Raw genomic sequence first — 14642 nt, forward strand, 5'->3', positions numbered from 1 at the left:
ACCTCCAGCTGTGCTTCCTCAGCTTCCATCTGGGCTATGGCCGGGCTCAGGATAATGGGTAGAAGGATGAAGGGATGAAGATGACACTCAGCCTTTGCAGAGTCCAGGGCCAGCTGTCCACTAGGGACAGACACATGTGTATCCCACAGAGATAGGCTGCCAACTTGCATGTGCCCTTAGACAGCAGGCAAAGTCCTCCTGTCTGTGTAGGGAGGAAGCTAATATCTCTACACTGTCCCCATGGTGAGATCCAGGGAAGCCACTCTCAGGCCTTTGCACCCTTTCTCAGAGAGTCCCTGCCCACACAGAGCCTTGGGAAATTTGACACTTCCAACACCTCTAAATGAAGCATACCTGAGGGCCTCCCTGCAAGCTAGAGGAAGCCTCTGTTAGCCCCACTGCACAAGGGACACACACACACACACACACACACACACACACACACACACACACACACTGCAGTTCATCTTTCCTCACTCTAAGTGTGGCCACTGTTGCTTGCTGTCTGTGGGCCCTCTGTGTTCAAATGAGGTCTTCCCAGGACAGATAGGAGAGTTGAGAGACAGCCTCATGTTCAAATTCAAGCTCTGCCCATGGACAATATGAGAACTCAATGAAACTTTGCTCTATTTTAGTAGATGAGGAAGCAGATACTCAGAAAGGGCAAGTGATGCCCCCAAATCACCCAGCAGCTAATCACCATAGTAGAGGTCAGAACACCAATCTAATATTAAGGGCCTCTCCTCTGTCACTTGCCTAGGGCTTTCTCTTTCTTCCTTACTCCATACTGGTGAACTCTGGCTTATGTTGTATACTGTTCCACTGGCTCCTCACAAAGCTAATTATTTTCTGGGTGCCACTGACTGAGTAGCAGACATGGGATATGTGTGTTATTTCCCCCATGACTGGTCTAGAAAGTGCCAGGTGGTGAGTTGGCCTTGACCTTTATCATAGGGCACCATGTAGTCGGTCAGTGCCCAGTCTGCCCACCTCTGCTCCTTTCAGGGACTATTTGTCTATGTTCACAGTTGGTGGCAGGTATAGTTCCTTGGTCCCCAGTGTGTTTATAAGCTTGTTCTGGTCAGAGCAGAGGCCTCTCTGTGGGGACTGACTGGGTGCCTTTACATAGTGTGGGTGACTAAAGCATGGGGGAGCCATAAGAATGGTGTTGTACCCCCAGAGGCTGCAGCCAAGGCCTAGCAATTGCTCTGGAATGTGAAGGAAGGAGCCCACTCCAGTGGACTGGGAGGAGTGGCAGATAAGTCTTGATACCATCCATTCCTGAGGCCATGGACCCAGCTGGGACTGGACAGAGCTGAGCTGAGAGGATTACTCAGTGAGTAAACAGCTCTGTGTCCTGGGTCCCAGCTCTGTGATGTCCATCTGTAGAGTCAGAAACACAGGCCACAGAAACAAAAATGCAAAAACTTTCAATGCCTGTGGCACAGGCCTGTCATCCCCACTACCCCAGAGGCTGAGTCAGGGAGACTGAAAGTTCAAAGTCAGACTGGTTAACTACATCAGTGGTAGAGCATGTGTCTAGCAGGTGTGAGGCCCTAAGTTCAATCAATGCCCAGAATCACAGAAAAGAGAAAGAGAAAAGAACACCGGAGGAAGAAAGGCCAAACTGAAGTACCTCCTCATTGTTTCTCTAATTTCAGCTGTTAGCTTTTCTTCTCTTCTTTTTTTTTGTGGTGGATAAAAGCATTAAAAACGTAACTGATAGTGAGAGTGAGAAACCCTGAGCAAAGCGCTGTGGCTTCAGAGCGGCTTACTTCAAACTACGGAGAAGTTCGCTGAGATGTACAGTTTGGGACTGGACAAGTACCTACCTGGGTGACTGTTTTAATCTAACTGTGTGATGCTTTTATTTGTAATTTTATTGCAGTGAAGTGATTTTTTGTTTGAAAATAATACTGAAAAGAAAAGAAGAAAAAAAGAAAACGCCAAAGTTTGAAATAGGCAAAAAAAACAAAAAAGCAAAACAAAACAAAACAAAAAAACTATTTGGCCAGCAGCTGGGAGGAGTAGTCTTCCTCCAGAGTGAGAGAAGGGCAGGATTCCAGTGGAGGGAATACCAACAAGGCCTGAACAGAATGTAGATTCTAGAAGGGTCAATAGACAGGGCATGTTTGTGGGCTCAGCGAGCAATCAGATAAGAGAAGAGGTCACTGGGAGCTATCTCAGAAAATTAAGCCAAAGCCAACAAGGGCTCTGACACAAGAGCTCATATGAGAGTTTTCATAGAGTCGCTTAGAGACTGTTGGGGCTATAGAAACTGTGAGGAGAGTGGCCATGCTTCAGTGATCTGTGTCCTAGGAATGCTCACCAGAGCCCTACTCATGTGTCATAGTTATGAGTCCAAGTCAGACTTCTGTCCAGTTTACAAATGAGGAAAACAAGCCTTGGAAGAGCCAGCGACCTGCCTCAGGTCACACATCTGGTCAGAGGTCGAGAAAGCCAGGGACACCCAAGGGCCTTCTGCAGTCTGGGTTCTCAGTGGCTTCTCTTTCTCTTTAGAATCACACCAAAGGCTCCCAGTGCTCCACTGGTGTTCACTGGGATGACCTGTGTGTGGCAGCTGAGCCTAACCAAGGCCCTCAGACTCGTGTGTGATGCAAGAATGAGTGAATGGATAACTTTGGAGGGAGGTCAGCTCTAACACTGAGAGTGACCGATGAGCTCCCCATGTGAAGGGAGAGAAAGCATGGCCATAAGTCAATGGCTTCTTGTTTAGATCTAAGAATACTGTCCTGCATCCTCATGGGTTCAGGACCCCCCCCCCCCGCCGCCCCAAGCTCTAGTCTCTAAAGGTCATCATGGGTTTAGATAGGATAGTCAGGGCCAGAACTGGGAAACAGAAAGTCCCAGCACAAGGCCTCTGACCCAACTCGGAAACCACCAGAGTGCCTGCCCCCCCCCCCAATCCTGACAGAGCTCCCTCCAAAAACAACAGCTAGATCTCGAGATCCTTTCCCTGCTCACAGGCCACTCAAGGGTCCTTCCAGAAGGAATTTCCCAAAAATGACAGCCAAGCCAAATTCCTGTCTGGAGACTCCCTCCCCATGTTCTCCTGCCTTTGACTCTTTCTCCTTCACAGTACTGGGTTGGGTCACATTGGAACTGGAGCTTCAAGGCCCACAGTCACCCTATGTTACCCTGGCCACCCCCACCTATGGCCCAGGCTCCAGTCTTGTTAGCTATCTCATTCAGGTGAGCTCAACTCAACAAGCTTGCTCTTCAGTTAGGCCTGGGCTGAGAGATGAGATGTGATAGGCTGGGGGAGGAAAGCCAGTCAGTCAAGCGCATGGCATGTATAAAGGCCGAGGGTAGCATCTGATCAATTTGGTGAATGGCAAGAGTCTATTGGAGTTAGACGATCATGTCTATAGGGATGGAGAGATGAAGCCTGAGACTCTCAGGGGCCTTGAACTTGAATCTGGGATGACTCAACCACTCTCTACCACCTGGATACCACCTTTCCCAGGCTCAGACACTGTGCCTTTAGTGCTGGAAGCAAGTAGCTTTTCCAGTGACACCAATCCACTATCTTGAAAGATGGATCTGTGGTAGAGACCCCCTTTCTTTCTGCTTTTAGCTGGGGCACAGGATAGGGCAGGTTCAGGTGCCAGCTTGTTAATGTCAGCCATGCATGACTCTCAGACCCCCAGACATGTGTCTTCAGCTCATGCCTTTTACCTGGAGGTATGATCTCTTAGGGAAACACCCCTCCCCAGGTGACTGTGCTACTCACCCAACCTTATGTCTAGTGATGAGAGCATTGTCATTCTATCTTCCCAGCTCTCAGCTACCAAGCTTACTACAACAGTACACCTAGACAGGCATCTGAGCTTTCCCCAGTTTGCCCCGTCACTGGATCCCTCCGGCCCCACACCTCTTCTGTGTTCCAGCCTTGCCATATTTGTTCCCTATCAACCTTTCTATGTTCACACCACTGCCTTTTTCTGTTTCTTCTTCTGAGAAGCCTTCCAGCACCTTCCATGCCGGGATAGGACTTCTCTGCTGTTTCCATATCCCTGACAGACCTGTTGTTATAGCACTGGGCATCTGCCCCTGAGTCTGTCTGAGGTTCTTTAGTAGTAGTAGTAGTAGTAGTAGTAGTACGTCTAGTGTGTGCATATGTGTGTGTGTTGTGTGTGTGCATGTGTGTGTGTGCATGCGCACAAGTGAGTGCACGTGCATGTGGGTGTGACTGCTCATGTGTGTCCATGCTCACACACCATGATACACTTGACAGTGCACTTGTGGAGGTCAGAGAACAACTTACAGGCATTTATTTTCTCCTTCCAACATGTGCATTCTGGGGGTAGAAAGGCAAGTGCCTCTCCCAAATCCTTACTCTCACTTCTAGAACCAGCGTCCCCTCTGTGCCTGCCATGGTGATTCTGGATAGTTCTGGGCTCCTTTGGCCTGTTTCTCCACCTTTAAAGTGTTTTACCTAACCCAGGAATCATGTCTAGGTCCAGTGTTGCTAAAGATAGAAGGCAGGGAAGCCCACAAGCAGGTGAAAGGGGCCCCAGAAATGGCCCGTGACCACCCACAGTGAGGCTCCAGCAGGGTGAGCTGCTCTGAGCAGATGCAGTGTCATGGACCCTGAGTCCTCTCCGGGATGCTGCATGACAGATCTGCTGATCGTTCAAGACAAAAACAAAAATCTGCCGTTTGGTGTGAAATTTCCTGATTTTTAAAAAATGTTGGCAACTAATTTAAAAACAGACAGCAAGCCAGCATTTTGCAGGCTTCAAAACAAGTCCCCGGGCCTGAAGAGCCTCTAGGCAGGACAAGCCCAGAGGATGCCATGTGCCTCAAGGGACAACGCTAAGAGGAGGCCTTGAGCCAGGGTTTCCCAGTCACAACCTCTGCCTTGCTGTCTGTGTGCTGTGTGGGTGGCACAGTGTGTGGATGGGTGTGGTGTTTCTTCTTGTACACCAAAGTCAGAGAGAGAGAAGAAAAACAAACAAAAAAAAACAGCAATAACAATAACAACAACAAAATAAGCCCTGGAATGCAGCCGAAGAGTAAAGGAACTTGAGATAGAGGCAGTGTGAAGACTGGATGTGGGGGTGGGGGGACAAGAAGCTGTGGGGGAGAAGTTTCCAGTGAGGTCTGTACTCCTTCCTGGGGCAGATGGACGGGAGTGAGCTGAGCCTTCCAGAAGAAGGAAAACAAATTGTTCTGAGGCCTAGTGGCCAGATTCTCAAACAAACTAACGGTTGAGTTTGGGGTGAAGGCTGACAAGGCTGGCCTCAGTGAGTCTTCTTGAAGTTGGCCAAACACCTTATCCCACACAGCCTCCCAGAGGGCTAGAAGCAAGGCTCATTGTTCTTATCTTACTGCTCACCAGTCAAAAAGTGCCCAGGTCTCCATGGACCTGGTCTTGCTTTCTGTAAGGTATTGGCTAGAATGTTCTATAGAGAGTATCATGCCTGATTCTCTCAGATTCTGCCTTGGCATTTCTTGGCAACTGGTCTGTAGTTCTAGAGGAGGTTCCAACCCAGGCTTTGGTTGGGGGTCCCTGAACTGGGGCCCTTTCAACTTTCTCTCCACTTTGCCTTTCCTAGCCTTTTCAGGCCACAGAAAGAAGCCCTTGACTGACCAGTGAGCTGACCAACAAGCTACAGAATGGGCTTGTAAAGTGACAGATGGCAATACAACTCACAGAAGGGAAGCTGGGCCAGAATAAGAAGTGACCACCCAGGGACTGTCATTATATTTGTTCCAAGGCTATCAGTGCAGAGCTGGTGACTGACATCATGAGCCTTGGAGTCAGACAGATCTGGGCTCACATCCAAATCACCATTCACAAGTTCTGGGATCCTGGGTGTCACTTCTTCTCCAAGCCTGTTTGTTCACAGGCGTCCCAAGCCCTGGTAACATGCTTTGAGGATGCATGCCCAACAGAGCCTTGCATTTGTTGATATTCATTCTTCAGTGGCCCCTGCTTCCCCGCAGATTAAGATGGCACATTCTAGCTAGGCATGGTGATATGTGTCGTTAATCCCAGCAACCAAGAAGCAGGGGCAGCAGATCTCTGTGAGCTTGAGAACAGTCTAGTCTACATAGTGAGTTTCAGTTCAGCCAGGTCTACACAGTGAGAGCATGTCTCAGAATAGAGAAAGAGAGAAGGGGAGGGAGGGAAGAAGGAAAGAAGAGAGAGAGAGAGAGAGAGAGAGAGAGAGAGAGAGAGAGAGGGAAAGCATCCAGAGAGCACTGTCCCCAGTGAGGCCCTACCACTGCCCACAGCAGCAAGCTTCCATCCCACTCCCTGGTTCTATATGTACCAATACTTGGTGCTTCATGGAAGCAAGCATCAGTAGAAGCAGGTGGTGCCTCATGGCAGGACAGACAGCTGATAGCAGGACGGACTGTCTGACAGGGAAAAGAATGCCATTCATTGACCACACACCACACACCATAGATTGTCTCCATACCAAACATGACCAACACGACTTCCCAATGAGGAAGAGCTTATTGCGAGCCACAGCTAAGACCCTGTAGTGCCACTCTGTGCTTTGTCTATACCCCAGCCAGGCTGAAAAGCTGGAAATCTGATTTAAAAGCTTTCAATGCAGTGGGGGAAGGGTGACCAGAGACCTGAGAAGGCCTCTGAGAAGATAAGAATCATAGTGTGGCGGTTCGGGATTGGTGGAAACTGTAGAAATATGTGGCCTTGGGGCAGGAGGATCAAAGGCTCTGCCGCTGGATATAACCGGGTGCATGCAGGTAATTCCAGCAGAAATTCCAAAGCAGGAGGCTTTGGAATCTGAGGTCATCTTCCCACTACATGGTGAGACTCTGTTGACAGGAAAGAAAAGGGAAGGAGAGGGGAGGGGAGGGGAGGGAAGAAAAGGGAAGGGAGGGTAAGGAGAGAGAAAATAGAGGGGAGGGAGGGAGGGAAGAAGGGAGGGAGGAAGGGAAGGAGGGAAGAAGAAAGGGGGGACTGGGGTAGAGGACAAGATAGAGGAAGGGACCTGAAGGCCAGCGCTTTGTTGATGGCTCCCCTTGAAGAATGGACCAGGTTAACAGTTAATACTGATCAGTTTAAACATTTGTTTGAACTGTACAAACTAGGAAGAGAAAAACAAACTGCTTACGAAGACCATAGAGGAGCAGTGTTAGCAGGGACAGGCAAAGTTCAGAGGCTCCAATGTGAGGTCTCATGTGCAAGTAGGCAAGTTGGGCTCTCGAGGACGCCTTCTGCTGTGGAGAAGAGGGGCTGCTATCCCTGCCCTGTACATGAGAAACCAAAGTGACCTGAATCTAAGGCTACATGGCTGAACTGCAGCTTGCACTCCAAACCTAGGTCATTGCCTTTAGGGCTACTGGGTGTATTTGGAGAGAGGGGTGAAGTTCTCTGGGTGTTGTGGCTGACTAGAGCCTGGATGAAAGAGGAAGAGAGGCAGTCTGGAGGTGGACAATGGCTCTGCCAGAACAAAGAAGAGAACTTAGAATCAGGAGGCAGCTCCAGTTGAGATATATTGTCTAGGACATTTTGGAAGATTTATCTGGAATTAGTGGAAAATGGCTCTTAGTGGTGTCAATTGGAAGGCCAGTCCTGATAGAGACCCACCTCATGGTGCTGAGGCAGTAGAGATTTTTCTTTCTTCACTTATCCTGGCTTCGTGCCTGAGACACTCCAACAACAAATTAGCAAGATAAGAAGCACACAGAATTATTTAGTCTAAAGTTCATAAGATATGGAAGTCTTCAGTAGGAGACATGAAGTGTGTGTGTTTATGTTAGGTCTGATGAAATAACTGATGGTGAAGAGGCTCAGCTGGACAAATGGGGTATGGCCTGATGGTGACAAACTGAAGGGGATGTAGCCAAGCCTGTTTTGAAATGGTTCAAATGGGAGGGGAGGGGAGGGGGGGGGGGAAGGGAGGGGAGGGCAGCAAGTAACTTGCCAAGGCCACTGACCTGCTAAAGGGGGTGGGGGGAACACCTGACTTCTGTTGTTTTTTCCATTGCCAACCTGCCATATTTGGGAGCTGTGTGCCTTGGATCCTATCTGTAGATACTGTCATCCATAGCTGTAAGCTGAGGAAAACTAGGGCTCAGAAAGATCAAGACATATGTTCAGGATCACCTCGGAGGTTTGCGGGCAGTTGGGAGTGCAACTCAAGCTTGAGAAAGCCTATACCAGCTCTAGATCCTAGGGTTTGCTTTTGTAGTCTGACCCTGGGAAGTACTATGGATTGGGCCTGAGTCTTCCCTGGAAAGAATGAGCAGAGAGGGAAGGGGTAGGCTGGTTTCTGAAGCATTTGCCCTTTGTCATGTGGCTACAGCTACATGACTGCTCCTGTTTATGAGGAACAGCCTTGCACCAGAGGCTGGAACTGACCAGCTCTTAGGAAGCAGAAGTTCTGGCTGATAGACATTCTGGGAGATGACTGCTTTCAGAGCTGAAAGCATTTGCTGGGCTTCCTTCCCAACCTAGAGAGGAGAACATCAGACCAGAAACTGTCATTTCACTAACCGACAAAATAAGCCAAGGAGACTTTGAGTTTTGGCAGGGGAGGCTGCGGTGGAAGCCTCCGGAAGGTCTGGATTGAGGCTGTAAGTAGGAGCTTACCTAAGGCAGGTAAACAATGCTGAATGAGAGGAGGAGAGGAATGTGACTGCATACAGGGAGAATTGTCCCCAGTGCCTCAGGAGCCCAGGCTGAGAGTCCAGGGTCTGGTCTTGGGCCAGGAAATACGTGTTCTGAGGTGGCCCACTGACCTTCCTTCCCTCCCCTCATCCATCCCTTGCATTTCTTTCTGAGGTGGAACATCACATCAGTGACTTCAGACCTTCCGGCCTCAGCTCCAGCCCTGCTGTCTGGTTGACCAGCCTTTGGGGCATGCTGGCACTGCTGCCAAGGTGACCTGGCTAGGTTGGGGTGGACCAAGACAGAGAAGGGCACTGTGCTTCCTCCCCCTGTTCAGATCTACTCAAGGAGTAAGTGAGGAGGGCCGTTGAGTTCAACATCTGGACTGAGCTGCTGGGAGTCTTCAGAAACTTGGAGACACAAAGGACATAGGACACAGAGCTCTGGAGAGTGTTCGTGCTGTGGATGCATGTGAAGACCTAAATGGCAACAGGTGACAGGCCTCTGCTGGTAATAGGAGCTGAGGTTGAGAAGTAGTCCCCTCGGTGTCTCTGGGGACATTTTCTTTAAAGGCCCTTACCTCCTCTTCTTTAGGTGACCTCTGCAGGCTCCTCCTCTTTCCCTTTCCCAGTGGTACTCCCCAACTCCCCCCTGCCAGGTGTTTCTTCCCTTTGTTTCCTCTGGATGTTTGTGCCCCCAAAGGAACTCCTCCCAGACATACGCACTTCCATTTCCTCAAATTCTTCCAGTTACTGTCTAGGCATTTCTCCAGAGGGTTATAAAAACAACAAATATGAACATAAAAAGATGCCTGCCATCATAATCAAACCATACACGTCACATCACACCTACCTGAGTGGCCATCAGTGAAAAGACGGACTACAATAGATCAGAAAAGGTGTAGCAGGACTGGAACGCTGCTAGTGGGCTTGTAAAATGGAGCATCACTGCATGCCCCGTGAACAGTGTCTGATGAGGGGAGTGCCTTTCTCCATTTGGGTCCACTCAAACCTAGCCAAATCACCCCCACAGCAGTGCCAGTGTGTCCTGAGTCCAGGCCAACCAGACAATAGGAATGGAAGAGCTGCAGCAAACAGTTGAATGGTTCCTCAAATAGTCAAACATAGAACTGTCATGGGACCCAGCAATTCCAACTGCCCCGCCCCCTCTGCCAGGCATATGCCCAAGAGGATGGAAAATACATGTCACATAAAATGCTGTAATGACTGCTCACAATATCCCAAATTACCCAAATGTTTATCAGTTGATGAGTACATGAACAAAAAGCAATTTAATCCTACACAGGAGTGCTACTCATTTGTAGAAAGCAAGCAAGCACTGACAGATGCTACAATGTTGAACACCCTTGAAAATATTATGGAGTTTTAAAAAGTAGCTACAGGTGACTAACCACATATCAGGTTATTTAATCTGTGTGAAATGTCCAGAATAGGAAACTCACAGAGCCAGGAAGGAGATTAGGGTTTCCAGAACTCTAGTAAGGAGGAATGGGAAGTGACTGGTGGTGATTCCAGACTTCCTGCTGAAGGAAGGAAGAGTTTTGGGACTGGACAGTGGTGATTGCTGTACAATTTTGTAAAGGTACTGAAAACCCATGGATTGTGAGCTTTAAAAGTTTTATGGCATGAGAAATCTGTATCGTATTTTGCTAGTTAGAGTCACAAATACCTGACCATAGAACAGCTTGAAGGAAGGTTTGTTTGGACTCACAGTGTGAGGTTACAATGTCTCACTATGGAGAAGGCGCAGCTGCAGGAGCAAAGGATGTCAGGTTACATTGGATCTACAGTCAGGAGACAGAGAGGTAAATGCTGGCATGCTGGTACTTCACTCAGTCAGAACCCACAGTCCACAGGATGGGCCACCTCACTCTAAGTGGATCTTCCTCAGTTAAATCTCTCTGGAACCATCTTCTTAGGTGATTACAAATCCCATAAGTTGACAATCACAATTACCTATGATCTGGACTAATAGTTCTCAGGAGTGGAAGGATTGCTCAGCGATTAAGGAAGTATACTCTTCTTGCAGAAGACTTGAGTTCCATTCCTAGCACTCACATCAGGTGGCTCACAGCTCCACCAAGCCCAATGCCTCTGACCTCTATGGACATATGCTCAAATGCCTACATGTTCACTTTAAAAAATAGTCTTCTGGCTCCAAAGTACTTTGTGTGAGGAGCATACAACCTTGGCCTGTGGAGGCCCAGGGTCTCAGGAGCCTTTTATGAGTTTCTTCTGGGGATGGAGAGGAACTCCATAGTGTAAGAGGTTTCCTCCAGGAGACCATTTAAAATTAAAGGAAGTTGTAGCCTGTGGTGAGGGAGACATGGGACAATGGAGGAGGCTATCCACAGGAAATGGGGTGGGCTGGGAGGAAGCGCTGATCACCAACTAAAAGGATTCTGTCCTGAAGGCTGGACTTGTGGGGTTTCCACTGAGAATCAGGAGCAGGAGAGAGTAACAGACATGTTTCCATAGTTACTGTGTGAGATAGCCACCATGGCAATGAGATCAGGGGTCCCATACAGCTGGGACTCCTGGTCTGTTTGTTCGGAAGGTTCTGTGACATTCTGAGAAGCTGTGTGCTTTGATGAATGATTTGCAGGCTTGACTGCTTGGCTGTGTGACTACATATGTGATGGTGTCCCATGACTGGAAGGGGTCTCTGTCTTATAAAGGGAAAGCCTTTATCCCTTGGTTCTGGACCCAAACTTGACCACACCCTTAACCTAAAGCCTACTGAAAGACTGACTACACAGTTCATACTTAATGTGAGAGTGGTTGCTCCAGAGCTTGCTGTGTGGAAAAGGGACTGCTTCTCTTTAGGAGGTGTGTGCCTGAATGGCCTCTCAGAAAAGTCCCTCCCGGGGATCTTAGATGAGACCAATTCTCAGACCCTCACAACCACCAAGGCCATGTTTTTCCAGAAACAGTTTGCTCCTGAAGTCTATCTGGGATTTTATCTCATCACCTGGTTGAATGTCCCATTGTGCCCACAGGCGAGGGACCCCAGATGCCAGACAGAGACACCAAGACCACAATGAGCACAGAAGACACGCATGAAAGCAAAGTCAGCATGGAGCCTCAGGACTCGAATCAGGATGCACAGCCCCGAGGGCTGTTCCATAACATCAAGGTGCGCACTGTCAGGCAAGGCAGGGAAGGGGCCACCAAGCCCAGCAGTTAACACCGAGCATCTTCCTTCCCACTTCCTTGCCTGGAGGGTGGGTTCCTGGGCTGACTCAAGGAAACTCTTTGGTTCTGTGCACAAAGAAGGTGAACAGGTTCTCCTTGCAGAGGCTGATACGAGTTAGTCTGTAGATGATGGTGGATGACTCCCGTTGCCTCTCATTCCCTTGGAGAAATGGGGACATGCTCTGCAGTTGTAAACTTGGGTGAATACTGCAGTTCTGGCTCCACAGCAAGGGCCCTAAGACACAAGTGTCAGATCCTGTGCAAGGTGCTGCACACCCCATCTTTTCTGTCATTGTTTTCATGACAAGAATGGAAGTCTAGACCTTGCACTAGCTAGGCCAGTGTTCTACCACTGAGTCCCACCCCAGCCCTCAAGATCTGAGTTCCCTAAGTAACCCTAGGAGGTGGGGGCCTTCCCTTGGCCTAATGAAGAGACCGAGGCTCCAAAGTATTGAGCAAACGCCTGAAGCTCTGGCCTAAATGTTCTCAGATTTTGATTCTTTGAAGCAAGTTTTTCTTCTTCTAGGAATTCTGCCAGCTTTTTCTGGGAAGACTGGGTTATTTGGGGTGGGACAGCTTGGGGAAGTCAAAAGAGGGAGTGTTTCCAGAGCAGTGCTGTGTGAACAGGGTGGGAGTGGGGTGGAGATGGAGCTAGGAGATCTAGGAGAACCTTCTGGGGGAAAGGGCTGGTGTTGTAGAGCATGGAGGAAGGTCCAGCCCAATGCCTGGGGAGATCAGAGGATTGGAAGGACTCTGGTGTTCCTATTTTTAGTCGAGTGTGTCTCTGATAGCACCCATGTCCCTAAGTTCAACCTCCATAAGACTCCATGGATTACTCCAATTGACTCTCTCTCTCTCTCTCTCTCTCTCTCTCTCTCTCTCTCTCTCTCTCTCTCCCTCTCCCTCTCCCTCTCCCTCCCTCCCTCTTTCTCACCTCCCCTTCTTTTTTCCTCCTCTCATATATCTGCCTTTCCTGACTTTGTTTATCTAACTTCTATTCCTTGCTCATCTTTTGGCCTTACTCTCCCTCTGACCCAAACTCTGTCTCTATCTCCCTGACTTCTGATGGTGTCCATCCACCTGCCACCATCTCTGCTTCTCCTACAGTTCTTTGTCCTGTGCCACAGTATACTACAGCTGGCTCAGCTCATGATCTCTGGCTACCTCAAGAGCTCCATCTCCACAGTGGAAAAACGCTTTGGACTGTCCAGTCAGACGTCGGGGCTGCTAGCTGCCTTCAACGAGGTACTATTTTCCCTAGCTCCCCCTCAGGAGTGCATGCAGAGGGAGCCCTATACCCCTACCTCCACTAACCTCCTTCCTTACACTCATAAACATTTCCTCCCCATGTTCCTGTAAATCCTCCAACATTGCCTACTTCTCCAAACTTCCATAGCTCTCCTCTCACAGCATGCTGGCTCAGGGTTGGAACCTAGAAAAGTCTCCTCCTGCCCTGGATTGTCCTAGTAGGAAAAGGGACCCAGCCATCGTGCCCTTAGGAGCTCTTTGCTAGGGAACATGTGATATTGTCTAGCTTGCCAGAATTGACTAGACACCCACCCTCCTTGTGGCTCCGTTGTGTCTTGAGTCCTATAGCTATTGGCTGTCCAAGAAAGGAATCACAGAAAGTCACTTCTACTATCCCAGAGAGAGGTTTGAGATACCTCAAAGACACCCTCTGACTGACTTTGAGGTGACAGGAGGGAGGGATGACACTGCAGTGAAGGTCTGGCCCCAGGATGTACTGTATCCACAGGCCCTTTCCTGTGGCCCTCAGCCAGGCAAGGAAAAGCAGAGCTGCCCCATGTGGATTCAGTGGAAATTGGTTCTGCTGGGCCTCAGCCATCCCTCCCTCACTAATGTTACTAATGTTGTCACTCTCTGGGGCGGCCCGGGGGGGGGGGGGGGGAGTCTGCTCTCTCCAGCCCCATCACATTTCTGTGAAATTCTCTTCCCTGGATAATAAGTCACATCCCTGGCCCACCAGCTGCACAGCATCTCATCCCCAGATGGGTCTCAGCATGATGCTACTTTCAGATTTCACATGTGGGGAGGGAAACTTGGTCCATTTGGTAAATGGAAACCACCCCTCCACCCCACAGTTAGGACCCAACAACTCCTATTGGTGCAGCTCACTCCCTTTGAGGACCTTGGAGCTCACACACCCTATTCCTAGCTCCCTGGGATGATGAATCTAAGACTTTCCAAGCCTCAGCCTCCTGGTTTCAGTCTTTATTTGTGCCTCTCATTTTTGAGGTCCCTGAAGCTCCGAATCCCTTCCCTTTACTTCTCACCTGCCTCCAGAGCAAACTTGACCAGCCAGGTTTGTCCTCATTTTCCTCCTCTGAAGAGGCAATGAGACCCTTGCCTTTCCTAGGGAGACTCAAAATCTGCATGTTTTTGTCAGTTTTGTGTTGTTTGTTGAGGATATAGGGTCTCACTATGTAGCCCAGGCTGGCCTTGAATTCCCAGCCATCCCCTTGCCTCATTTACTCTCTGGAGTACTGGGGTGGCAGACATGAGCTATCATGCCTGGCTCAGAATGTCTGTTCCACACATATCCAGGTGTTCTTACTCAAACTGGACAATCTAATGTACAGATGGGAACACTGTTTGTCATTTCATCTCTTTGCAGGTAGGGAACGTGTCCTTGATCTTGTTGGTGAGCTACTTTGGCAGCCGAGTTCACAGACCCCGTATGATTGGCTATGGGGCTATTCTGGTGGCCCTGGCAGGCCTGCTCATGGCACTTCCACACTTCATCTCTGAACCATACCGCTATGACCACAACAGCCCTGGTAAGAGACAGCAAG

At 49.2% G+C, this 14642-nt stretch overlaps 1 protein-coding gene across 1 annotated transcript in view; it reads left to right on the forward strand.

Moving 5' to 3' along the window:
- Nucleotides 1–11647: 11647 nt before the first annotated feature.
- Nucleotides 11648–14642, forward strand: part of Slco2b1 (solute carrier organic anion transporter family member 2B1) — a 29147-nt gene continuing 26152 nt past the window's right edge. Inside the window, exons 1-3 of the mRNA XM_035441351.1 lie at nt 11648–11770; nt 12937–13074; nt 14465–14627. Coding sequence (XP_035297242.1) covers nt 11648–11770; nt 12937–13074; nt 14465–14627 — 424 coding nt within the window. The remainder of the gene's footprint in view (nt 11771–12936; nt 13075–14464; nt 14628–14642) is intronic.

This window comes from Cricetulus griseus, chromosome 3, assembly GCF_003668045.3.
Source record: "Cricetulus griseus strain 17A/GY chromosome 3, alternate assembly CriGri-PICRH-1.0, whole genome shotgun sequence".
Lineage (NCBI taxonomy): Eukaryota > Metazoa > Chordata > Mammalia > Rodentia > Cricetidae > Cricetulus > Cricetulus griseus.